This window comes from Pseudopipra pipra, chromosome 1, assembly GCF_036250125.1.
Source record: "Pseudopipra pipra isolate bDixPip1 chromosome 1, bDixPip1.hap1, whole genome shotgun sequence".
Classification (NCBI taxonomy): Eukaryota; Metazoa; Chordata; class Aves; order Passeriformes; family Pipridae; genus Pseudopipra; species Pseudopipra pipra.
Window position 1 is genome coordinate 84,612,007 of NC_087549.1, and position 27,529 is coordinate 84,639,535.

General features: G+C 41.5%; 2 protein-coding genes across 2 annotated transcripts in view; one reads left to right on the forward strand and one right to left on the reverse strand.

Annotated features, from left to right (window-relative positions):
- Positions 1-1,486: 1,486 nt before the first annotated feature.
- WRNIP1 (WRN helicase interacting protein 1) lies at positions 1,487-25,335 on the reverse strand. The gene is made up of 7 exons (XM_064662953.1): positions 24,763-25,335; positions 15,117-15,308; positions 13,876-14,120; positions 8,212-8,441; positions 3,730-3,885; positions 2,741-2,820; positions 1,487-2,253 (listed from the first exon to the last, which is right to left on the reverse strand). Exons 1-7 carry the CDS (start codon positions 25,303-25,305, stop codon positions 1,978-1,980), a joined length of 1,722 nt encoding a protein of 573 aa, XP_064519023.1. The 5' UTR covers positions 25,306-25,335; the 3' UTR covers positions 1,487-1,977.
- Positions 14,099-27,529, forward strand: part of MYLK4 (myosin light chain kinase family member 4) — an 80,169-nt gene continuing 66,738 nt past the window's right edge. The window contains exon 1 of the mRNA XM_064662939.1: positions 14,099-14,182. Coding sequence (XP_064519009.1) covers positions 14,127-14,182 — 56 coding nt within the window. The 5' untranslated portion in view covers positions 14,099-14,126. The remainder of the gene's footprint in view (positions 14,183-27,529) is intronic.

Here is a 27,529-nt window from a genome sequence, read left to right on the forward strand (position 1 = left end):
TGTCTTGAAATGTAAGAGGAGGAAGCTGAATAAAGCTGGCTTCTGGACTTGGCACTGCATCCTCAGACCACAGACCTCCTGGTTTGCTAGTTGCTCTGAATGAACTCCAGATGTGTGGCTGTGGCAATCTCTCTGATCTAAACTCCACACAGCACCAAATACCTCTGCTGTCAAGAAATACCCACCTGCAATTTGTGTATTCCAGGCAGCTGACCTGCAGGTGGTTGGGTGCTATCACAGCTGGAGAGAGGTGCAAAAAGCTCGGTATTGCTCAAATACAAATCAGCTTTCCTTCATCAAAGAACGAAACATTTATTTACAAATTGAATTGGGTAGATGAATAGAAGTTTTTAAAAACTGTTAAATGCAATACTGTAAACGTGAAATGAAGCACCAGTCATTGTTCAGTAAATGTAACACATCACAAAAAGCCAAATGTTTCAGTAATATATAAAAAGAAATATCTATGGTACATAGTCCTTCTGGGGAAGAGTTAGCAACCTTCTGACTACTCTCAAGGAAGTCACCTTTTAGCAGACACATGGCATTTGTAGCTGAACAGCAAAAGACCAGAAGTTATACACAAAGCATTGTAAATTTTGACCTTACCACATTTCCCAAACTAAGCAGGATCAGGACAGGAATCCCTGAAGTCCACCAGTAATCAGCATAGACCCAGTAACAAAAGTATGCGGGGCAGGTAGCAAGCAAACCCTGAGTAGTTACCAAGCAAATCCAGCTGCAATTACACAGCACTATGGTGGTGGTGGTAATTTTTAACCCAGACGTACATCCTCATCACTGGGGGCCAGTTAACTCCATGGTACTTTGACAAGTGTGGACAGTTGCCCCAGTGGCTGGTCAGCATTTCAGTAATTAAAACCTTCTTTGCTAATTATCTGATGAAATTCTAACAAAACACAGTCCTCCTCTCCTACCCAACTGCAAGTTAGCACAGTCATACGTGGTTTTAGCCCTTGCTGTCTTTTCAGCACACTGAGCCACTGCACACCTAAGGAGGATTGAGGAGAAGAAAAATAATCAGCACTTAAATGAAAGAATGTTGTTGACATCAGTAATAACAACATTACTGAAATGTTCAGTCAACAGCAATCTTGGATGTTGTTATGTTTTCAGTAGGAAGAGGAATCCAAACTCGGTATTATAACAGCACTAAGTCAATTTGTGTCTCTAAGCTTTCCAATTTAAAGCTAATGAAATTCTTGATGCACAACTGGGAGTAGACAAACATGTTTCATTACCAGGAATCTCCTCTAAAAAAAACCCTCCCAAAATGTCATCATACAATTAAAATTTTAAGTGATAAAACTTCAAAAATTAACATAATTTGGCTATTTTTATGACTATTTTACTTACAAAATGAATTAAACTTACTCTGGAAAGTAGGGATAATAAAATTAAAGGGATATCAAACTTTCAATACTACATTGCTGTCACAAGAGTATTTAAACAAACACATAGACACTACTTTTAACAGCTTTATTGGTAATAACTGTTGAACAAAATTTGTCTCTGGAATATCATAACAGGAAGAATTACTTTGCAATTATATTTTGTTTACAGTATTTTAGCAAAGGGGGTACATATTACTATTTTCTTGGAAAATAAACATTCTCAAAATCTGAAATTGATACTGATTTTAAAAAGCAGCACAGTAATATTCCTTGTCTCCCAGCAAGAGCCAGATATACAAGTCTCTCATTTTTTCTCCATGTGAACCACAGAGTGACAGCACTATAAGGTTAAAGGTCATGTTTGCATTTCTACATTGCCTAACTGCAACTCTTTACAAAATACCTTCAGAATAACAGCAGTAAAACCAGAAGGATAAAGAAGTATCTGAAAAGCTCATTGGCTTAATCCTTTCAAGCACAGTAACAGATGTCTGTTAGGGGAATTTCTCTCCCAGTAGAAATGTATGAGTCATAGAATCAAAACCCATTCCAAGCACAGCCGTCACGTTTTTTGTTCCTTAAAGAAGTCTGTTCCTTTCAGCTCTTCTGGTAGATAGTCCTGCTCTACAGGTTCCTTGTACATGGGGTTATATTTGTAGCCTTTGCCATAGCCCAGGTTCTTCATGAGCCTTGTTGGGGCATTTCTCAGGTGCAGCGGAACAGGTGGCAGAGGTCCCGTGTGCATCCTCAGACATTCTTTGACGTTGCCATATGCCCTGTACACCTCTATAGACTTTGGTGCTCTGGCAAAGTACACTACACACTGTGCTAGAATCACCTGGAAACAAGAAAAGGGACAATGTTAAATCACTTCTTTTGGGCTCTTTGGGAAAAGGTCTGTTATTCAGGTTGTTTGTATAGCATGGCAGGGGTTATGTTTTTAAACTGACCCTCTACCTGCTACCATAATATGAATACTACTATTTAACAACAACACAGCTTCCTGATTTTCACTACTAGAAAATAATAGCTACTTTGGAATATATTATTTTATTTATAAGAGAGAGAAAAAAATGAACAGAGCAAAATGATATAAGTTCACATATCATATTTTGACAATAAATACACAGTAACATAAAGTGAATTTTATTTTAAACTACAACACATATTTTAAGAGCTACAATGTTCTCCTGTCAAAGAAGGGGCATGCTGAATGAACATGTAACTAAGTTTGCTTTGTCCTTGCAATCAGTTACATTTTATAGTTACAGACAGGTTTTACAGTTTGCAGTACTTTCAAATCAGTGAATTAATGAAGCCTTTACCTCACATTCTGGCATTCCAATAAAGTGACAGCCTTGATAAGCAGCAACTGCTTGTGTTAAAGCCAGAGGATCTGCCAGTCCTACAAAAAGGGATCAGATAAAAGCAGGCTAAAGTTTATGTCTCTTTTTTTTTTCCCCATTTTAATTTTTCCTCTCCTGTGAGATATCCATGCAAATTTCAAAGTTGCTTTCTCAGATGCTGGAATTTCTGGTACAATATCATAGCAGACATAAAATATAGTCCCTCCACCCATAAGCCTTCTCCCTTCTGTCCCCCCTCCCCAAAAAAGAAAGGTCTAAGTCATGGGTACAATTTACGGATTGAATCTGCTGCCACACAGTGGTGGCCTGAGCAGTAGCTGACCAGATATGAATCTCTCACCTTTCAGAATTGATAAAGAAATGGGAAAGTACTGCTATATAGACATAGCTTTCCCAGATCTCCCAACTCTTCACCCATCACACACGTTGTAAAAGTGTTGCTGCACCTTCTACTTTGGATAAGTCAAGCAAGATGCCTTACAACTAGGGAGCCAGCTATCAAATCTGAGGTTTTTAAGGCAGGGTAGGCATTCACCTGCCAGACTCATTAAAAGATCAGACATCCCTGAAATACACTCTCTGTGCCACAAGGTTACTGGAGATTTACAACCACCAGAGTTTAAAAGAATCTATATTAATACACTGCCAAACCTGACCTCAAAAACATGTTTCTACTGCAGCAGGTAATCTTCACAATGACACTGCATGTAGGTCTCTGCCTGCATATATATACAAAGCTTTTTGTTGAATGTGGGGCATTTCAATATTTTGTACCTATTTTGCATATAGCAGGTTTTTTTTGTGTGGTGTGTTTTTTTTTTTTGTTTTGTTTTGTTTTGTTTTGTTTTGTTTTGTTTTTTTTCTCAAAACCCAATTTTTAGAAACCAGAAACTTGGCAGATCTTCATTCAACACAGAATTCCAACATGAAATATTGCAAATACTGACCTATGTCTTCACTTGCAAACCTCACCAGCCTCCTTGCCACATAAAGCGGATCCTCACCACCTTCAAGCATTCGAGCAAGCCAGTAAAGGGAAGCATTTTCATCTGAGCCTCTCATAGACTTGTGCAGGGCAGAGATGCAATTGTAATGTTCTTCTCCTATTTACAATGGGGGAGAAGTGTACAAAGCTGTTAGGAGGAAATTACATGAAATGCATTCAAGAGAACAGAATATATTTTACTAGATCAGTAAACCTAACCTTTTCAAGTTCTAAACTTTTTCAAGTTCTTTTTACGTATATGTGGTTAGCCTTCATTAATGTTTTCAATGCCTTCATGGTTTGCCACATGAATCATTCCACTAACTACATAAGCAAAACAGAGCAACTGTAAACGAAAAGAAGGTGTTTTTTTAAAACATTGCAAGGCAAACAATTTGGTTTTTGTACCCTCATGACCTTTCCTTCAAAAATAAACCAACCCAGATATTTTAATCAGTTAGGAAGAAGACTCTATTTAAGTAGCTCCTAATTGCCAAAAGAGTAAAATATAAGCACATATAAATGATAAAACTTGAAAATAAAATGTGCAGTAAATCAAACATGAGTTTGATGTATTATATGGGAGGGGTGGGGGGAAATGAAATGTTGCTGTGGATATACAGTGATGGAACATTACACAATTTGGAGAGAAAAGAATTGCAGCACACAACCCTGGCAAATGCCTAAGAAATCCTGAGTTCAGTTGTGGAAACCTGCACTGCTGGAAGGCTCCTGAAAACTGAAAGCCGATGAAAGAAAAACACTACACAAACAATACTTGAAATGCAAGACTGCTAAATAAGAAGTGAGAAGACTGAATGAATTACAGGGATTTTTTTTTTTAATATTAAAGTTTAGTATTTGATTAGATATGGACTCCAAGAAGAAACAAATCTATTACACAGATCTTTTAAGGATACACTTAAAAATAGAGGTTCAATATTACAAACACTGAAAAAGAGCCTTCCTGCTTACAATTTTTCTCTGTGCGGCTGGTTTTGATTCTTACACATTTATTTTAATCAAACTTGCAAGAGCATTTTGGCACAGTATTGTTGTTAAACTTTCCATGTAATCTGCCCTTCTTACTTTTTAAAGTGCCTGGCATTCCTTGGCTCACAGCTAAGCATGTATTATAAAGGCAACTGGCTGCATGCACAGCCATCTGTTAATATTTCTCCTTTTCCTCAGGCTAAAAGGATTTACAGCCTGAGGGCCATATCAGAACACACCACCATCACTTGTAGGCCCTGCAAAATAAAAGGCTGCATGGATGAGTTTGAAAACCAAAATCCCCACAATGCTGCAGTTGCTCCTTTCACAGCCAGCAAGACCTCCACCTCCCAGGTCAGAAACTGGGTCCACCTTCCTCCATCTCTGCTCATGCTGGAGTGCAGTTCTGCGGAGAATTCAACACACGCGATGCTGGCAAACACAGGCCGACAGACAGCTATTTTTGCTAGGACTCCACACAAAGAGCCCTGTGGTATGCAGCCATTACTCCTGCCAACACAAACAGCATGTCCATGCTCCATCATGACACTTGAGTTAGTAGCAATAAACCTAAGCAGCTGAACTTGCATCGTCCTCTTGGAAGAGGCGTCTCTTAGTCTCTTAAAAGTAAGAAAGATCGTTTTTAAATATCTCCAGAGGTTGCACTCGCCCAAATTCTTCTGCTGGACTGCTTTTTTATATGCTGTTTGGGCTACTGTAAAGTGTCATATTTGGAGACACCAGCTGGAGAGGCAGAAGGAATGCAGTGGATAGGTTGGGACTAGATATATATACCTGCAGGGGGCTTCAGATTCTGCAGGCTGAGAAAGGGAACAGTTTTCTTCTCCCTTTATCTCCTTCCTCACAAAGTTAATTTTGGTGACTGAGCCATTAACATAATGACAATACTCATACACAAAGACTTGGGACTTCTTCAGAAAAACTGCATTAAATGCAGTTTCAACTAAAGACAAAATACAGTGGCACATTGGACAGAAGTGTTATGTTTCCATTTTAAAAAATATATTTTATAGATATCTTATTTGAGATACCAGAAGCAGCTTAAAAAAAATTAGAACTTTTAGCAGACCTTTATTTATTAGCTCTGTCCCTCACTCTGGTTAGCCAACATATAGATTTTGGCCTTATCAATTCAGCTGAGAGACAGACACATACCAGCTTATCTATCACTGCTGTCCTGCATCCCAGATACCTCTCGAAATCAAAACTATAAAGAGTTTTTGGAATCAAAGTGCATTTGCTCTATGCAGTTCCCACAAAGGCAAATACCTTTCTGAAACAAGATACTACACAAGAGGCTTTGTGGAGGGGAGGATTTTCTAGAGTCTAACGTATACAGACGCACAAATCTTGTTGATATATGCCCATAAACTGCTTTATGTGCTCATGAAGAGTTTTCAGGCTAATTTAAGATGCCAATTTATCTAGAGACTTATTGGTAGACAACTGGGAAAAGGTGTCACTCACTGTCCATAATTAATATTTGGAGTTCTTAAGTCATTCCGTTTTAGTAAGGTAGTGGGCAAAAGTAAAATCACAGTCCCCACCTCACAGTTTTCTATCTTAGCTGCTCATTAATAAAGGGCAGAAGAAAGTCTTGAAAGTAGGACTAGAGCAACAGCACAGACAAACAGACTTCTTGTTCTGGTCCAGCAGAACAAAATTAAGCTGGAAAAAAAGATGGCTGCTGGCAGTGAACTGTGATTAAAGTTGTTTCTTTGTCCTTCCAGCTAAACATGTCTGCACACATATCAGAACAACATCCTAACAACCAGATTATGAATATTTTCTTCCCTAGATTACTTGACAAAAGTACAGAAGAGAATGCCCAACTACATGTATTTGGCAAATTTTGCAGAAGGTAACAAAAAAAAAAAATCATGTAAAAACAAAATTCCATATTTACTCAACTTTGAACACTAATCAGTTATATGGTGCTCTCTACATGAACACACTACATGAACACGTATGTTGCTGCTATCATGATTAGACAGCATCATGTCCCTCCACTTTATAAGGCTGAAGCATTTTATTTTAGAGCATTGTAGATTCCAGCACCACAACTGTGACTCAAAATGTATTAGCTAAAACATGCTACAATTAAAAAAACCTTTATATAGTAGCCTCTCTTCAGAAGCCCTTTGTACACAAAAGGACAAACAACTTACTCTGCTATGGACAGAAGTGGTCAACTAAGACCCAGACTACTCCACAGAAGACAGAAATTCTGTAAAGACAAGTACTCGGGCAACCTGCTGCTATGACAATATCTGTGGCAGGCTCTTTGACATGTGTACAATCAAGAAAAACTAAATTTTCATTGCTTTCACCACTCTCTGATAATCTCTGACCAAAAAACCCCACAATAAACCACAACGAGGGTTTCTGTAACAGAGAAGGGCCTGACACATGCCACCTAGATTGGATGCAAGCCTCAGGAAGAGGCACTGTGTGCCATCTCTAACAGAGCAAGAAGGCATAGGAGGGCTGGGAGCAATGGACACAGTCAAGAGTTCTTCATGACAGTGGCCACAAGGAGACAGCAAACACACAAGGGACCTACACGGCACAAGAGACTCACACTGGCAAACTGGTCAGATTTTCCGCTTCCTTCCAATCATGATCTCTTCCTGCCACAGACTTCATAAAATTTTTCTTCTCCCTCCCCCTGCCTAGCCTGAACTTCTCAGCTGCCATTCTATCAGTATCTGCTCAGCTGCCTTGCTCCTGACAGTGAGTCATCATTATTTCCTTCGAAGGCTGCAAGCAGGCATATGTTATAACCAACCTCAAGAAACCTCTCATCACAGGTTTTGAACAGTGGCAGTTAATTAAGGATTTCAGATACAGTGGCAAAAAAAAAAAAAAAATCAATCAGTTCTTCAAATACTGCTTGGCATAATCATTTGATACTATCCTGGACGGTCATTCAAGTAATTAGATTTATATGACCTGCCCTAAGCAAGCTACAAAATTCATTACCTTAAAAAGCAACTCTAAAAATAAAGCTAACTGCTCAGGTTTTGATGTAACATATTGCTGTGAATGTGAGCACTTCCAAGACTTTCAAAGGAGTAGAAGTGCAATGGAAGATACCTAACCCTCCAAGAAAAATGTTCTCATCAAATTCTTCGCCTTCTTTACATTGCAATTCTCGTAGAAGACAATATTCTAATAACCTTAAATAACAAATAATTCCACCATGCAACTGTTTTCAGGGCAGCAAATGTGTCTTTCAGCTAACCTACACTTCCTAAATGCTGAGAGGAAACCCTGTTTAGAAGGAATTTCTAGCTGAACTGCATTGTACAGGAAAACTACTTTCTAGGGCAAACCACTGTTTCACTAGAGCAAGGGAGAAAAAAAAGAAATTACAGAGACTATCACCTCTTGAGAACACTGCATCTCAGAAACTGTATCAGGTACTCACCTGCTCGGTCATACAGGATGTGGGATCGCTGGAGCCCTTCCTTTACGTGCTCTTCTGTTATCAGAATGCCATCTGCAGAACCATCTTTGGTAATATTCAAAGAAGTGGTCTTCCCTGCTGCTAATCTGGCCTGAACTGCTAACTGGAGTCCATTCAGTCCAGTCCTTGCATCACCGTCGCAAAGGTAGGCAAGTGTGTTTAGAGCTTTGGCCTCTATGAACACCGGGAATCTGCAACAGAATAACCACACAACATGAGCCCCCATCATGCTTATTATGCCAGGGATGATGTTTCTTTACAAAGTTTGTCGAGATGCAGCTGGGCTTAAGATTCATTCTTAACTCATCCTGCCATGATTAAGTACTGCAGAGCCAGGGAGAACACCGTGGGACCCAACCCTCTTCCTCCTGATCCAATGCCTGTTAAATAAAATTGCACATGAAAAATCTAGGGATGAACTCTCATCTATTTGACCCCCTTATTTTTCCTACCTCATTAAACTCAATGGAAACTAGGGTTAGGTTTTTGCCAGAGCACAATTCTCACACAGCCACTTGAACTTTACACAAGGTTTTACTCCATCACCATTTCAAATTTCATTGTTGGAAGAACAATGAAAAGGTAGAAAGCTATCCAAATGCAGCTGAGAGAATATAGTGAGTTATAAAGTAATTAGCATACGGTTTTGAACTAACTATCAATAGCAAGAGCTGCTGTTTTCTTTAAAAAGCAGCAACTGGAAGGATTGTTTATATTGTAAAGTATATGCATCCTGCTTTTCTTTTTTTGGTATGGTATTACAGCTTTAGTCAGTGGGGTACAAAAAAAAAAATCTTCCTATAAAGAAATGGCATCCCAATACATGCATGTCACTCTTCTTGCCATCTACTACTCTAAGTGTGCCAGGACTATACAAATACATGAAAAAGGCCAAATTTCAGCAAACTCACAATCTGAATGAACAACATGGGAAGAGCTAAGAAATGGAGCTGCAGGTGAAGAATCTCCTGAGATCTCATAGTGGGTCTATGAAAACTCTGGGAGAACAACAAAGTCCTCAAGCTTTGTCTCCAGGTTTTCATCTAGCGGGCTGCAGTCCCCACTGTTGGGGCACATACAAACCAGCTCACCCCTGCACATGTCACAGACATACTGTTGAGGATTTAACCCTCAAACTTTAGTTAGGTAGACAAGGTAACACCTACGATGTTTGCCAGGCAGAGGATACAACTGATTTGATGGGAAACAGTAGCTAATGGAGTTAAAACATGGCATTAAGTAATGGCCTAACTGAGCCATTTCCAGTAACTGGACTGTAAATCAAGAGTGACATGTATCAGCAGGGATTAGCACACAGAGTTTGGTGTGAGAGGCACTTTCTTATGAAGCTCTTGTGTGTCAAATAATTAGGGATCCACAACAGCCCTGGACTTCATTCACCAAAAAGATATATTACTGTTATTACCAGTGGTGTACAAAAAGACAATCCCAAGTGTCCCAGGAACATGTACCCACTGATCTTCATCATTACTTGACTCTTCCTCCTTGCAAACCCACTTTGCACTTGTCACACAAAAGAAAAGGACTGTAAGTCCTGAAAAAACTTCAACAGTTAATATTTGAGTCCTCTCATGGCAACACATAAGAGCGAAAAGCTAGTAGAGCTGCAATCTTAATCCACACCACTGCAAGTGAAGGTTAACAAATGTCTTCTAGGGGCAAAACCCATGCTGCAGAGAGTAGGCAGCAGGAATCACACCCTGTGGGAAAAATAAATCTATATACACATCTCGTCATACCTTTTTTCCATCTTCTCATTTCTTCTCTATTTGATAAAGCTAGGTAAAAAATTTAACACACATACAGTGGCACTTTCGCCAGGTGCTTCAAACACCATCTTTGTGTTTAAATGAGGAAACAGAAGAATACAACAGCACAGTCAATTATCTCAGGCATCAAATTCCTTGAAATCAGGGAGCAACGTTCATGCCTCAGCAGTACAGACAGGCATCAGATTTTTCATATGCATTGAAAAAAGCCAGCAAGGGAAGCAAAATCAATTTTTAAAAAAACAGCAGGCGCTACACACAGACATCCTGCTGCTATTACCTTCATCAACAGGGAACAAAACCAAATATACAGTACACTGAATAAACACTTTGGATACACCAGCAGGGCATACTGAAGAGGTTTCACCTGCAAGGACTAAGTTCTTTGCCCGCTGTTGGCAGAGAAGAACACCATGCACTTGAGGCCTCCTCAAACTGACACCCACCACCAACACACACAGCGACTGGCAAGTGGAAGGAAAGTGCTGAAAGTATTAAAAAGCAGGTACTACACTTGGAAGAAGCTGCGTACAGTCTGTACCAAACCAAGTTGAGGCTTCAGGGCACTTTTGCTATTTATCTGCTAACTAGAAGCTTGGCAAAAAAAGCTGAGTTGCATTCCTGTCTCTTCAATTTCACTCTAGGACTCTAAGTGCCCTGCTTGCTCAACACAAGCAATTTATATCACAGAAATTGAAACAAATATTCACAAGAAAGTATGGAAAATCTGGTTACAAGTGAAGATCTTGTCCACTTCCATGGCGAAATTCACCTCTCACCTCAGCAACTCATTTCCTGCAAGGAAATTGGATAGATGTTCCAAATAAGGAGTAATTTTCAAAGGGGTATTGAACACTGAAGACCCAAAGGAATTCCATCTTCAATGTTGTGATTTACAAGCCAGTGAATTTAAAACGTGCCAGAACTTGTGATACAGCCAGTAACTAGATGAATTGCATGATGTCTGAGCTTGCCAACAGGAAACCGGGAATCCTTTCATTTCCCTCAGCTGAGTGCCTTCTGTGCTATCTAACTTCAAAGACATTAATCCACTATCCAGTTTACTGCCTGACTTCAATTAGAGCTACCACTCTGAGGGCAGCACTGGAATGATAAAAATAAAAAGCCAAGAAAAGAATTTGACTTCCTCCATCACTGACACAGTAGTAGTGTCAGAGTACACTATTACTGTACACCTGGCACAGTTTGTGTTACTACTGAGGCAGCATAAACTTCAGAAAGCACAAGCAAAGGTGCAGCAATATGAAGCATCTTCAGTATTGACTTCTTACTCTTCTACATCCTGAATATGTTTCGTCCTTTCCTGTTACCCCATCTTTCAGTTTGATTTACTGCAGACTTCATAGGCACAGTTTGATGGCAGTAATGCTGGTGAAAATGTAACACAAAGCACATCTTATCCTAAAGAAATACAGTAACTAACATAAAAACTGTCAAAGAAGCTTTATGAGCCATGATGACACAACAAAGATGCCAAAGTAGGTAATACCTCCTGCTAGTTCTGTTTCAGCTTTAGAGCAAGAAAAGGTAACAGTGGAATGCAAGAGAAGCCAGGTGACCTAACCCTATCAGAAGCCTGCAACAATGGTGGAAGAAAGATAAGAAAAGTCCACCAAGAAAATTTAAGAGAACAGATTTGGGTAGAGCACATTTTTCTTGTGGAGTGCCGATGATGAAACCATTGAATCACAAAGTGATGGCTGCATTCTTTTTGAGCACAGAAGATGCCTGTAGAGACTAAGGAAGATTCACCCCTCATCTTATTCTTCAAGGTAGTAGGAGAGACCACAAAGAATCATGCTCTTCTTCAGAATCTCATTTAGGTAAGTCGTCATGTCAGACAAGTGATGTGATACCAAAACCATCTGAAAAACTGAGACCAAGCAGCACACTCAGTACTTCATATTGTGGCTTGGAAAAAGGGACTCACATGGGAAATTAAGTCCAAAATTCAATGTACACATATCTTGTGCCTTCTGGCTAGATCTCTGCAACATTTTCAAAGCGGGCATACCCCACCATCTGGGGACACACTGCCTTACAGCTCCTTTTCTAACTCTGGAACAAATGTGAGCACAGTTAACAACCAAATCAATTGTAACTCGTGACTTTAATTTATTCCTCAAGACATCATGAACAGTTACCTTCCTGCATCTAATGACAGTCCTGCGTCATGGAAGCAGGGTGGTCAAAAGGTATGAGACAGCTGCTCCCGCAGAGTAGTAGGTGGAGAAGAAATGAAGGAGCAGAAATGGTATGAACAGTGAAGCAAGAAGATGGAATTAATGAGGCGGCCAAAACCAGAACCACAGTAAGGGACAGGATGGATTATAAAAAACCTAAGTCATCAGCAACTCTATGTAGCCTCTGTGGACCAGAACCAGATAGTGTCAGAAAAGACAAGACCTGACACACAACTGCAACAAACTCTCCTCAATTCAAACCCCTATTTTTATTTTCAAATGCTTGGCTCCCACGTTAGCCATTGGAGTGTGGCCCTCTCTTTTCATGGAGAGATTACTGAAACTGTGCTAGTCTGACAGTCTGCCTGCCAGACTTCTTTCAGTTTGATGAAGCACTACACTATGCTGTTTAAATCACCCATAGCTATTGGAAGGTTACAGATACAGAGTCTAGCGAAACCCAAACCCAAACAACTGCAGCTGAAACTATGCCTTGTACTTTAATCCTGTGTAGCAAAGAAAGTCTCTGAACCCCAGTCAGGGTGTAGCCACAACCACAGCTGTGCCATTACATTAAGGTTGACATGCAGTACTCCCTTCTCTTCTAAAATTCACATTACTACAACATGTAAAAGCAACAAATGAGTAAACTATGAGGCAGGGTAATCTAAAATCAAAAAAGAAATACCTTTCCTTACAGCCCTGACCTCAGCATTCAGATTGGCGATTCTTAGTGCTTACATTCTGTGATAAAGTTCAAGCGGATTCCCTCTCATTTATTTCATACAGACTGCCTGCCAATCACCACCCTGTCAATGCACTGTAAATTACTAGTAGTGTAGCCAAGAACCAACATGAAGGAAGTGTAAGAGCCTGCATGTGAATACCATAGTACCAAGCATTACGCTTATTTGCCAGCCTTCCATTTCAGAAGGCAGATAACATCCCTTATGGACAAATCCGGACCTTGTCTTTTTCCAAAATTTTCTCAAGTATTTAATGTGACTCTATCTGGCCTGGACATTAAGGAGCAGACAAAAATGAAGTCTCTTGACATCTCACAGCAACAGCCTCCTCTCCTCAAAGGATACCATAAAATGTAGCACAGCACAAATCCTGCAACTAAAGAAGAGGAGCAGCAGCATCCTCCCTGATTGTATTAAAAAAAAATTCTCAGAAAACAACAAACTTTTGTCAGGCACTTTCAAATTAATTAAGAGGGGACACTTGGTCCACTACGGAACGGTAACATGATGCTTTTACAACTGGTAACAAGAAGTAACACACACTAGGACATGACAAAGACCCAGTTACAGACTTCCACAGCAAATCCTCAGCAGCAGAATGGATTTAAATATCCTGTGAGGGTGAGTCAGGAGCTACAGATCCAAGCATAAGATTCTCTCCTAATCCAGACGGTAAGATTATGTTTTGGATGGAGAGAGCCAATGCTTTGAATTCTCTCTCTCCTGTCACCCCCGCCCCTGCCATATGCTGCCACTTCTTTTCTTTACTATCAGAAGTGGCTAGGGTTTCTCTTCCCACCCCCCAACTGCTTCATTCTCTCCCTGGCAGGCAGTCAACTCCTCAGGCCGTGTGCGTTAACACCCTGCAGCCCATAAAGTACTCACTCTGAGCTCTCACTGCCGCTGCCAGTTGCAGAGCTGCTGTGCTGGTCGCCCTGGCCCAAAACCTGGACCCCTAAGGACCTGACGGCCCGCATCAGAATTGCCTCCATTGCTTCCACCGAGAGCTTCTCCAGGACAATCACCCGGCACCGGCTCAGAAGAGCGGCGTTGACTTGGAAGGAAGGGTTTTCTGTGGTCGCTCCTATCAGGGTCACCGTCCCGCACTCGACGTGAGGAAGGAAAGTGTCCTGAGGATGGGAGGGAAGCAGAAAAAGCTGATCTCGATCAATGACAACCTGAAACATCCCAGGTGAGTAAGCTGTGGCTTTTTTGCATCTTGTGAGTCTTTGGGTTCCCTGACAAGGCAGTTCATCTGCGCAGATATGTAAATGCTTTAATTTCATGCACCTAACATGCTACAGGCTGTTCATCTTAATAACAAATGGCTGGAATGAGAATGACCTCACCCGATGAAAACAGGGTAAAAAAATCTGCAAATTTTTAGTTTATTTATAGGGATTTGATTTATTGCTTGGCAAATTTCATAAGAAATCATGAAATTGCCTTATCAAGTATTATGAATAGTGAGGCTACGCTATGAACCAACCTTTGGGGCTACAATTCCCTACATAATTCTAAAGGATGGCTCAAAAAACTACAGGAAGATTGCAGTACAGTTCAATATAAAAACTGTAACTTGTAGTGCAACATTCAAGCTTTCTATGTTACAACTAAAGAAATTTTATAACTAGAAAAGGAAAAAGAAAAAAAATACCCAAGTGATGGCTGCAGCGTTATCCCAAAGCACCATGCCATGCCTTACTTTTTCTCACAGAGTAGAGGGGACAACATTAAAATACATACCCTTGGCACATTCACATTCCAGACCTTTTTAAAGGTAATACAGAATGCTACCATGAGGTGGAGGCTGAAATGAAGATGTGTGCAGCAAATACTACTAACATGACTTGGCAGAAATAAAATTTCAGAAAAATATCATATAAGGACTCGCATGTAAGTCAACTATAACTCAGCCTTTCATTTATATCTTTGAATCACAATAATTAAATGCTGGTTGGAAGTAAGTTAAGGAGTTTAATTTTTATGTTTCTTCCTAATTCACCTACTAAAAACATTAACATTGAAATCAAAAGCCCAAAGGAAGGTATCATCTTAAGGCAAAGTAGGAAATTTTACAGAAGTGCTGACAAAAGCTTTTTTCAAAAAGCGGTGTAGTACAATACCTGCTGAGATTTATTGAAACGATGGATCTCGTCAATAAAGAGGATAGTTTTTCTCTTGAAGAGCCTTCTTTCATTCTGGGCTTGGCTGATGACATCTCGAACATCATTTGTCTTGGCACTTGTGGCTGACAGTGTCACAAACCTTGTGCCATTCTTTTTGCTGTTGTTGGCTATGATGTGTGCTAGTGTAGTCTGAAACAGTAATAGGAGAAAGCTTTGTAAAAATCATTTTGGACACAGAAAATACCTATTTGAAGAAAATATGTAAAGAGCAAACCTATATATTTTGGACACAGGGACAGTGTTGACAGTTTATACAGTAAGCCATTTTAGTCCATGTTATTCTAGCACATTGAAGACTTCTAAACTTCCTGCTAGAGGTAGCTGCCAATTCCTCTGCTGCATTTCTAATGCCTGCACTTTTACGTACCAGACCCAGTGAGTCTCAATACTGAAAAGGCCAGCAATGACAGCTGTCTCCTTTATCATGGAAGAAGAACTCTTTGCCAAATACATATCTGTCACAGAAGACAGGCTGACTGCAATTCACTGTGCAGTTATTTTGTAAAGTATGTTAATAGCTAAAGAGCTGGACTATCCCAAGACACCTGCAGCAGAGTTTACAGTGCAATCACATTTCACAGATTCACAGAATATGCTGAGTTGGAAGGGACCCACAAGGATCATCAGGTCCAACCCTTAGCCCTGGACAGGATCAGCCCCAAGAGTCACACCATGTGCCTGAGGGTATCATCCAAAAGCTTCTTGAACTCTGGCAGACTTGGTGCTGTGACCACTTCCCTGGGGAGCCTGTTCCAGTGCCCAACCACCCTCTGAGTGAAGAACCTTTCTCTATCTCTATTCTCATATCCAACCTAAACCACCCCTGACACAACTTCACTGGTCACCACAGAGAAGAGATCAGTGCCTGCCCCTCTTCTTCCCCTCATGAGGAAGTTATGGACTGCAATGAGGTCTCCCCTCAGCCTCCTCTTCTCCAAGCTGAACAGACCAAGTGACCTCAGCCACTCCTCATACGGCTTCCCCTCAAGGCCCTTCACCATCTTTGTTGCTCTCCTTCGGATACTCTCTACTAGCTTAATGTCTTTCTTATATTGTGTACACCAAAAGTGCACACAAAAATATAACCTACAATGTTGTTAATTAAACCCTTTTCTATTTCCAATACATATGAAAATGAAATTAATCAGACAGCAGTTTCTACAAAATCATGGGAATGTTAGTACTGAAAAATTATGTATGTGCTTAAGAAAATGTAACTCTTAAACCTAAATAGTCAACAGTAATCAAATGCTGGCCCAGGGAAGTAAAAGACAGCTGACTGAACAAGTTGTTGGCTGTTTTTAGTGAGCAGCTATGTTGTTTTTCTTTCCTTATGAACAACCTCTTCAAACCAGAATTTATTTATACAGAATTTCTTGAAGCCTAGCAAAGCACAGAAGCAACCTCCAGCAACCTCCTAGGTAGATTTATTACACCTGAAAACATCACAGGCATGATTTTCAGACTTTCCTTCACAACCCTTAGTAAAGGAGGGTGTATCTGCATGTCCCAAGCAGAGTGTATCTCTATTTGAAGTTACTGCTAGAGAAAACAAGTGATTCTTCCATCAAGCACACTCTTCTATTAAAGAAGGAGCCTGAGGAGAATGAAGACAGGAGAGCCTCAAAAGATGAGGAGTGGGACAGGTGCTGGCAAAACCACCTCAGAAGATGTTCCAAGTGCTGAGGTTAAAGCAGCAGGTGCTGTCAACCTGATCCTCTTGCAGGGAGGCTACAGAAACAACCACCTATCACTTGGCTACCAGTGGTGTTGCAGCACTGCTCTGTCTCTTTAATGGATCTCCTTGTCTCAGAAATGGCAACCAGCCCAAGATGGAAAAGCAGGGGCTAAGGAGGAGGATGTATCACTATTTATTCTTGCTTTAGTTTTAGTAAGGGCTTCCTGATTGTTTTCAGAAGTGGTGTCATTTCAGGTCCTGATACAAGACTTGTATTCCATGTCAGATCTTCCCTCATTCCCTGGAGCTCAAGCAACCAGCTCCTCCCCAACTTGTATCACTACAGAAGACAAGACTTGAAAGACACTTAGAAAATGTTTGCAGCAAAGCCTACAGAAATCAGGAAGATCTGGAAAACAAACCAACCAACCAAATATCCTCCCCTCAAAACAAAAAGAAACTATCTTTGAAATTAAGCTACCAAATGAAAACCAACGTTTGTGTTTCCTTAATAAAGGGCCTTGATTCAGAATGTACCTTCAGAAGATATACCCATGCCTTAAAAATCTCTGAAAGCATGGAAAACCCCTAATATATCAAAGCTGAGGATGAAAAAGGAAAAATGTACCTCTTCCTTCTCTAAAAGTGGCAGTGGTGAGAGGAGGAAGAAAAATGAAAAATAAGTCAAATGGCTATTCTTCCTGTAGCTCCACTTGGACTGGTAGCTCACAATGTACCCTGGCTGTCATTCAGAGAGTTTTGTTGTTTACAACAAAAGCTGTGAGGAATTTGTTTTACACACATGCAGGAGTCCATACTTCTAACACTAATTTAGGAAAATGAAATACAAAGAGATTTGTTTGAAAGTTACTGTTAGACCAAGAATCTACTTGAAAACTGCTGCACAGCTCTCAGTCAGCACGTACCCCTCCTGCTCTGCCAAGTTTGGGGTCACTAAAGGTTGTAATAAGAATAACATACATTGCCTTTCAAAAGCAGTGTTAGACATGGACAGGCATGTTCACAGTCTCTTTCTTCTGTTTTGCACAATTAATCATGTAGCAAGTCTAACTGCCTATCACATACAGATCAAACTTTCCCTGCCTCTGAAAGACTATTATTTCCCATGAGCTCAGGTTTTTTATGCTGCTGCGTCTCTCACCATCTCAAGCAGAAGTCAGTAACATTCCACTCTGTTTTCTCCCTGTGTTACTTCAGGTTACAACCTAAGAGAACACATAACCTAGTGGAGACTTAAGTAGGGTTGTTTAAGCATGAAGGCACTAGCACACAACAACTATAACTCATATGCTAGACCCGTAGTTTCCCCTCACTAAGTTCAGAGGCAATGCATTTAAGGGATAAGAAACAAATCAGAAATCTGATACGAAATAAAGTAGAAGAAAACACACTGAATATCCTTCACCAATGAGGTGAGGCCAATACAAGATAGACATATCCAATTGCAAAAGGCACAGCAGAAAGACTCCTTAGGTGATATATTCAGCAAGGCACGATTCTTTCTGCGTTGCCTTTTCTCCTCGAGAGTGATCCTGCGTGCGTTCTCAAAGGAGACAGCTGCGTTATAGATGGTGTGTCTCCAGGCCTCCTGATTTGAGGCCAGAGTAGACCAGTTATGTTGATCAATATGGCCAAGGCTGAGATGATGTTTCAGGGAGTCCTTGTATCTTTTCTTCGGGGCTCCTCTCTTGCGGCAGCCAGTGGCAAGTTCACCATAAAGCAAGATCTTAGGGAGGCGGCATCTCTCAGGAGCTGGCTTCATGATCAAAAACTCTATTGTTCCTAAACTCAAAAATCTGCCGACAGGTCATTCTGACAGCATTATCTCCCTACACCTTCCACTACACAACAAGCAACATGTTGTCCTCCTGAATCATTACTCACCAATCAATAACACCTTCAACTTCAGCCTGTGGTCATTTATTTTCAGACCCACTACACACAGAACAAACACTTAACCGCTGAAGCCCTCCTTTACTGTCCTGTACATTGCTTTGTGTCAGCCCCAAAAGGAATATCCTCTCTTACGGGCTGCAACCATAAAAAACCCAGCAACCAAACACAAAAATAGCCAAACAAGCTCACTGTAAGCCAACTATGCTACCAGTTCTTCCAGGCTTTGATACAAGTTAGGGATGAAACAAAAGGAACCCATAAAGCATGCTTGACTCCACACACCTCAAACTGTCACAGCAGAAAAGTCAGTCCAATTTGCTGTTTGGTTAGCTGGCTGTTTGTACTAGGAGACAAGAATTTTCTGTATACCCACAAGTTTCCGTGACTGGGCAACTCTCTTTAATTTCTTCCCTACTCTCTGCACTGTGACTAGTCAATGCAGCTTCAAACCCCTGGATGGAAGAAAACAAGAAGCAAGTACTAATTAAGCCACTTGTATTGATGCTGATGTTCAGTGACTAACATTATGTTATTAGAATTAAGGTAGTCTTTTGATTTTTGCACTCCTTTACCAGGCCATTAAAATATGCCCATTGTGTTAGCTCACCAAAGCCCCTTACAGGAATGAAGAGTGATACTGCCTAGCTGTCTTCAAAAAGTGGAACTGTAAAAAAGTGGGAAAAGATTAGAATATATGGTCAGATCATAGTCAAGAAGACTTGAGTCAAGAAGTTGACTGTGAAACCTAAGATCATTCCTAACTTTTGTGCAGATCAGGTAGATCTTGTTTAGGGATTTGCCTAAGGTTGTCTGTTCATGGAGACTTCCCTTAATCATTCTTACATTGCATAAATTTAGTGAAACAACCATTGTAGATGTCAGGCACAGAAAACACATGATCTATCAATTACATCTATCCTGTCATCAGCTTTCATGCCAGAGAGCTCCTGCAAGGCATGGAGAAATGCTCATAGTCCTTCTGTTCCAACTTCACAGCCCTTTTCATGAGGAGCTGACATTCACACTACACATTGCAGGAGCACACTGGTGCAAGAGCTCTCCTTCCAGCTGGATGGGTCCCTCCAACATAGACGCTTTGCTCTGCCAGGCCGTGTTTCAGTGACCAAAGCAGATCTGGAACAGATAGTGTTTAGACTGCAGTGGGGCATGGATCATTCCTGAGCAGGGATAATCTAGCCAGCATGTAAGTCTCTCCAACAAGTGACTTTGCTGGTTTGTTCCAGAGCAAACCACTGTGTGAATTATGTTTGTGACAGGGATGACAAAACTAGCATCCTGATTTTCTTTGTGGCTGTTTGACCATGACTTTCTGGGTATTTTTTCCTCTTCCTTTATTCTGGCCAGGATTTCCATACCTTTGTTTACAAGGTGTTGCCATCAATGGCCTCTCCTCACCCTGAACCCTCCCTTTGCTAGCAGCAGGGCCATGCTGTGGATGAAAAGCAGTCAGGAAAGGCCATACTTTGTTTCATTGCCTTGAGGGAGACACCAACACTTCCAGCATTCTTGGATGCCAAAAAGGGGAACAATTCCCTGGCATGCAGCTCAGAAAGCTGGGGTCTGTCCTACCCAACACTGCTGAGCTGACCCAAACTACCACACTGCGTCACAGGAGATAATTCTGGCTGTGTGTCTAAAGGAAACTGGCAGGATAGCAGATGAACATGGCTCGGGGACACTGTCTATACAGATAAACACAATCAAAAGTAGCAGCAGTTGGCATTTATATAAGGGCAGATGCTATTCTTACCCATCTTGTTTGATTCCTCACACCCCAAATAGCCCACTGAGATACTACCGGAGGAGTAAGTGTCACTGAACAAGAGCCACAACATGTGGTTTACAGCACTTCCAGAATCCAAGCCCAACCAAGCATAAACAGATGCAAGGTCATTGCATAATGTTTACTGAAATGGAGTTGTGGCCTCCATTTGCTGTATCCAGATTTGTCTCCTTATATTCCAACTTTTTCATGAACACAATTGTGTTTTCTCCTCCAGATTTCTCTACCTAGAGAGTTATCCTAAGTTATTCCTGATTTAGATTGGCATAAACAAAAACAAGCGCACTGTATTAGAAGACTTCTCCCAGGCAACTGCAAAGACAAATCCATTTTTCAGAGTTGTTCTGGACTTTCAGTGTATGCTACTGCAAAAGACATCATGCATTTTCAGTTAAAAATTTCATGGTAATCAATCAAAAGAACTCATTACTTCAAATGGTTCAAATCAGGCCCCAAGCTGTATGAATAAGAGAAGATGAAATACACTCAAGTAATCAAACAGCCCTTTAGGTAACCACTTGAATTAGCAAAACAGAAAGCACTGGAGGGAAGGGATGATAAATATGCAGGGAGCAAAAAAAAAGTCTTATCTTTTGTAGGGAGTGGGTTCATGCCACTTGCTATCAAGTTTTTTCTTGTTAAACAACACACATAAGAGGGAATGTTTACTGTATTTAAATACAGAATGTTCAGGTTTATAAGGTTAAACTGCATCTGTGGCCGCAGAATTATTCAGTGCTCAAGTTACGCTGTATCCCCTTGCTAACTCTTTACTAAAATTGGTGTCCCAATGGCAGACAAGCAAAAATCTAAATCCCTGCATTAAGGTGCCATAAATCACAGTACAGCTTACTCAGATTACATTAGGATTCATACAGGCTTTAAAAAATTTGCATAGTCAGGATGAACAAGTTAACTGTTCCTAAGTTTATAAGCATGGCAATTCTTTTAGGCAGTGTTTCTTCTGGCATGTGTGTGGTCAACTTCTTAAAAGCAGAAAATAGGTTCTCGTGTTCAACACTTAGGAGTGACAAAAGTACAAAGAGAGAATCAAAGCCTCTTCACCAAGAGCACCTCGGCTCCCTAAGAAATTAGGATGACAAATTCAAAGACCATGCTCCCTTAAAGGAAGAGGACTCAATACAGATGGAAACTCATGAGAAATGATCATAACAGAAGTACATCAATTTTGTCTTTTCAGTTTTGAGGGTGCTTTTTTGAATATTCAAGTGCAGCTGAGGCCAAAGTTCACTTGGGCAAAGCAGTTACAAAGCATATGTATTTTTACTCCAGTACCTAAGCTTTCATGATTAAAATTCTCCAAAAGTAGTCATGACCTACAATGTGAAATACTGCAGTTATAGCACTTTAACAGGCAAGATTATTTTCTTCTTGCTTAGAAAAGTCTGTTGAACTACTACTTCTTATAAGGGTCCAAATTGAAAAATAATACACAGATTGATTTGAAATTTGGCCCTGATGATTTATTCCATCTCCAGTTATTTTATTTTTTTCAGTTAGTCCTGCTCTACCCTTTGCAAAAGTATCAGTTAGCATGGCATTTGGCTGTAGAAATGGAAGAAGGCATAGATGGGCTGCAATAACCGGATTCCATGGGTAGCAAGAGCATGAAGAGGTTTAAGAAGTGTATGACTATCTTACACAGCACTTCTGAATTTAGACCAACATATCTAATTATGCTCCTATTTTAGCTCTTTGATGGGCAGAGCTTAGCATGTCGCCTTGTTACATATGAAGCTACATAACATGCAATTATTTCTTATGATTTTTCCTTCTGAAAAACACTGTACTTAACGGAAGAAGCTTTCCAACCAGGTCTTGAGGTAGTGAGAATACTTATTTCTCCCTCACAGCTTCTTCCAAGTTTCAAGCACTAAGTTACTTTCTCATTAAATGTTTTCTTAGACATGTTATATACATAGAACCCAAATAGTAAGTGAATGGGACAGGCAGGCAACCACAGACTTCTTTTCCCATCTTTTGGGGGACTACTTTGCTTGCATGTTACATCTGTAAGGAGAGGAATTTAATAAAAAATATCCTTAAAAAAAGGATGGAACTTTCAGATATTTCCCTGAGACAGAGAATATGATTTCTGGGGAAGAAGGCCTGAGATGAACCTATACTCTGGTACCATCCTAGAAATACTGATAAGCATGAGTGAAGGAAAAAGTTCAAGTTTTTGCCATAGGAATTTCTGGTTCAGCCAGTAATGGATGTTCCACCAGAAGGTAGCTGAAAACACGTAGACTCAAAACTGTTTGCTGAGAAGGAGTAACCTAGAAAGTAGACGAGTTACCCAACAATTAAAATACTTTGAGAGTGAAAAAGTAACAGATAAATTGTGGAACTGTTCCTTGATGGGTCAAAAGGCACAGAATTGATGCATGTCAGCTGACTGATAAGCAGTAGAATTTAAACTCTGTGAGAAGCAAGCTTACTAAATATAATTCTGCATAAAGCATCTGGGTGAAGAAGATGGGTCATAAAAAAGGAGAGTGAAAGGTGCAATATTACAGGCATAAAACAGATCACACATTCAAAGGCAGTCTTAGTACTGAAACACAACTGTTAAGCTGTCACAAGCTCATGAAAAAGCGTGTCCATGGCCAAAACCAGGGGTATGCATCAAATCACAACCCGAAGGCCCCTGAATTCAGTGCCAGTTTTCAGAGACTGTATGGAGCCTTTGCTATGCTACCACTGCATTTGTAACAGATCTTTTTTTCCAGAAGAAAGAGGGCTTCGAGAAAGAGTAAGCACATGCTGTTGACACAAGTAACATGAAACAAAAGGCAGAAGAGTACAAATAAATAGAGAAGGAAGCCCCTGGATGCATTACACATTCAGTAAGGAGGATTCCTATTTATTAAAGAATTTAATTCCACTTCTCTCTCTGGCCATCTTACTTCGGTCAATTCACCTCCCCTTTAATGAGTTTTTAGAAACTCATTACTTTTAGAAACAGCCCTTCTTTACCCCATTTCTTCTGAGCTCTTGCTTTCTGCTATTACCTTGTTATTTTAAAGGAAATTACAATTATTTAAGTTCACCAGTTGGTTCTTTTTGGGTGTATGTTACCTAGTCTAAACAACCTGTTGTATCATTGCTAACAATATTCATCTATCAATAGTTCTCATACTTGTGCCTTATTAACTGTGATTAACTGGCATTATTATTCAAGTACCATCCATATCAAGTCTCCTTTTATTTTCAAGCATACTGCTGCTCTGTCCTTAACTTCTCTGCTAAGAATTAATTCCTTATTTTTCCTGTCCCAGATTTCTCACACATACTCTCCACATAGCCAAGACACCTACCTATACATATAACATGCAAAACTTAATGCTATGCACACATCAGACTGACAGAGATAACTGTCTATTTTGCTTGCCCTGCCACCCCACACCCAAATATGAAATACAAGAACAAAAAGGAAGGCAAGATCTTAAGAGTGGTCTCTCCTGACCACACTTGAGGCATTCCTTTGGTCCCTCCCTCACTACTGCTGTGTTGTAATTACAGGGCCTTTTGGGATTCACCATGGTCTGCCCCTGGTATCTTAAAGGAGGCAAAACGAGAAGCTGCAGCAGTCAGATCCTGCAAAAAACAGTTTCAGAGTATTTAAAGGAGGACGAGTGCCTGTCCATTAGGCTACTTCCCTTCCACACGAGAGCTGCCTTCTCTCAGGGGCTGGAATTTGTAGGCTAAAGCAAACCCAGCACTTGCAAACCGCTGTATTAATCTGCTTGTATCTCACACTGTTTCCTAGATATATTTACAGATTCTGTGTTGTTGCTGCTTTTAAGCTTCTCAGCCACTGACTAAAACACATCTTATGTTTTAGGCAATGGGTTTGGAGTTTACAAAATATCTTAAACCAAGAGGGGCCAGTGCAACCAAATGTCAAGATGCAGGGAGTGGGACTGGTGGGGGTGAACCACTTCTACTTTATTCAGGAGGCAGGTTGTGTTTCTGTAATCTTAAGTGAAAACTAGTGGAAAACCGGCCAACATAAGAAACGGTAAGACAAAAAAGAGCCAGTTCAAAAAGAAACGGGTCCCGCTCATCCTTTAAGTTCATCTGGCTCAAGAGTGAAAAAGCGCAGGACATGAACCTCCACGCCGTGAGCCTGCGGCGGGGCGCCCACCGCCCGCACTCACCTTGCCGCAGCCCGGCGGTCCCCAGAGGATGAGGGAGGGGATTTCGTGGGACTCCAGCAGGGACCGCAGCAGGGTCTGCGCCCCCAGGACCCGCTCCTGCCCCACGTAATCCCCCAATGTGTCCGGCCGCAACAGCTCCGCCAGGGGTTTCCCCTCCAGCTTCTGCGCCAGGCTGGCCCCGCGCAGCGCCGCCGCCGCCGCCGCAGAGCATCCATCCCCCGGCTGCACGGCGGCCTCGTCCCGCCCCGCTCCGCTCCTCCTGCCGCCGGCCCCCGGGCTCTGCCCGCCGCCGCGGCCCTTCTGGAAGAGGGAGAAGACGGGGGGGCCCTCGCCCGGGCGGGCCTCCTCCGGCTCCCCCTCGGCCCGGCTGCCCGGCGGGGCGGCGGCGAGGCGCGGCCGCTTGCTGGGGGGCTCGGCCGCGGCCTCCCCGGCCTGCAAGCAGCGGTCCAGGTGCGAGTTGATGTGCGCGCCCGGCAGCTCCCGCAAGCACACGGGGCACCGCACCAGCGCCTCCTCCTCCTCGGCGCCGTCCGTCGGCTCCATCGGCTCCCCAGGCCCGCGCAGGAAGCGAGGCCGCTGGCCCTGGGCGCCCGCAGCCCTTCGGGAGCTGTAGTCCGGGAGGCGCCGCTCCCCGCCCCCGGCAGCGAGGCTTTCGTGCCCCGCGGAGCTACTATGGGATCATGCTGATCAATATTGTCGGTGTCTGTGAGTTTGGGGTCCGCTGGGTCTTTCACTGAAATATGTAAAAACCTCATTCTCGGTGGAAGACCTACCAATAAATTACTTTTTTTCCCTTTCCCCCCCTTTTTTTAATTAAAAAAACCCCAGCTCTTGTGTATTATGCAGAATGCAGGGCATGCAGGTTGTATTTCAAAGCAGGGTGCAGTAAGCAGAACCATTCACATCCTGATTTACCACCTGAACTTGACCCATTGGTAATTCTTTCCACATTACATCTTGTTTTCTTTCTTAAATTGTATATTTAGGTTTAATTATACATGGTGACATAATAGTTCCCAGCTTGTAAAATTCAGGTCAGCCTAATGTCAGATGTATGAGGAGGTAAACAAGTCTGCCTACTGGCTAACAGTACCCCCAGGCTTAAAATTTGAAAGTGGCTGGTTAGAAAATGGCCAATGGATCAGAAATAAAGTTTTTATTTGAACTGAAGATGGAAGCCAAAGGACTGAGTTTCAAGCAAAATGCTTTACAGCCCGTCATGTAAATCTAGTTCTGACTGAAGGGATTACAATCTAAACCCAAATGTTGAAACAAAAAGGGGTTGTTTATGTGTTCTTCTTTGTGGCTAATACCTATTTCTGAGTAGTTTTATAAACATTTACTATATTGTTTATATTTTTTATTGTGCAAATATATTAGTTTTCTGCTATTGGGCAGAAAAAGCAGAAGGGCTGTAGGTATGTACTGCCTTTTCTTACAGCCGGGCAAATTTCTGTTGGTTTATGATGTGTGTGTGGTTTCTGAGTGTGTAAGTGAAGATGTAGTTCATGAAGCAAGTTATTTTGCTTGAAGTGAGAAAGTGGCTTGCTGAAGATGACCCAGAAGAAAGTATCTCCCTGGCCAAAACTGGGGAATGGAAATGATTGGAGAAAGGTTTTCACCCTCCTTTGTGGGAAATGGAGCTCCACACCATGTGAAGGTCATAGTTTCCTGTTGTTCAGTGGCATATGACCAGGGTGAGATTTCTTCTCTGGGACTATGGAGGAGGTACTTGCAAACGAATTTCAGTGTGTGCATCCTAGAAACTTTCCATTGTTTAGCTTATTGTTTCAGGGATGTCTTAGGATAATAATAGGGGAGAGGGAAATCACGTTTGAGTCTCTGCTTGGCAATAGAGCCCAGTAAGATGTTTGAGCTTGCCATCCCATAAATATTTTCCCAGATAACTGACTCACCGGTCAGCTTGAAGGAACAACGTGTCCTTTAATTAGGACATGTCATTCTGATTAGATTGATGGGCACATTTGGTGATCAAAGTCTGGAGGATGATGTGCTCTTGGAAGAGCTATGGAGAGCCTGAATCGGTTTTTCTTGGTTGCAGTCATGTCAGGCCAGAGGCAGTCTTCACAGCCAGGCCACTGTAGAACACTGTAGGATTTGATTAGCTGGAGACACTGAGGCAGGAAGAGGGCATCTAGAAACATCTCCTGTTTTTTTCTGACAGCTTTGGATTATATTGCATCACCCCTTGGCTTGGAGTAGATCAAAGAATCTGTAGAATAATGGCTCGAAGGTTACACTGAGCCCTTGGGTATGTCACCTGTGGTTGTCAGAGCCTTTAGGAAAACTCAAGAACCTGCTCTTGAGAAATGGGGGAAGAAAATGTCATGAAGTATTCTTTCAGCTGAAGGGGATGGAAAGGGATGTCAGAGCCATGAAAGCTGGTGAGAGGCTAGAAGCAACAGACTGGATATTTTTACAGACTTCTTCAGATGATGAATGTCTTACAGTCCAATGATGGTGTTTGTGCCCCTCCCATATTAACAGCATGATCTAGGACTGCAATAACATGGTAGCAGAAATATCTCTGGAAGACTTATTTGAAAGCTGCTTGCATGGTCCATTGCTGTCTATTATCTCTAAATGTCACCACTAGCTAACCATCTCCTGCATCACATGTGATATCACGTGGTATCTTTCTCATCTGGGAAGTCTGGGGGGCTAACTGTGGGCAGAGGAGATAGTTAATGTAGGTACACATCTAATCTGTTGCGTGTGCACAGATGCGAGGTCAAAACACTGAGAA

Excerpts from the sequence above, each read along its gene's own strand:
- WRNIP1 (XM_064662953.1), bottom strand. The coding sequence starts at position 25,305 with ATGGAGCCGACGGACGGCGCCGAGGAGGAGGAGGCGCTGGTGCGGTGC. Across the intron at positions 15,309-24,762 it reads GACCGCCGGGCTGCGGCAAG|ACTACACTAGCACACATCAT; the intron begins GTGAGTGCGGGC and ends TTACTGTTTCAG. Across the intron at positions 2,821-3,729 it reads GTTTGCAAGTGAAGACATAG|GACTGGCAGATCCTCTGGCT; the intron begins GTCAGTATTTGC and ends CCCTTTTTGTAG.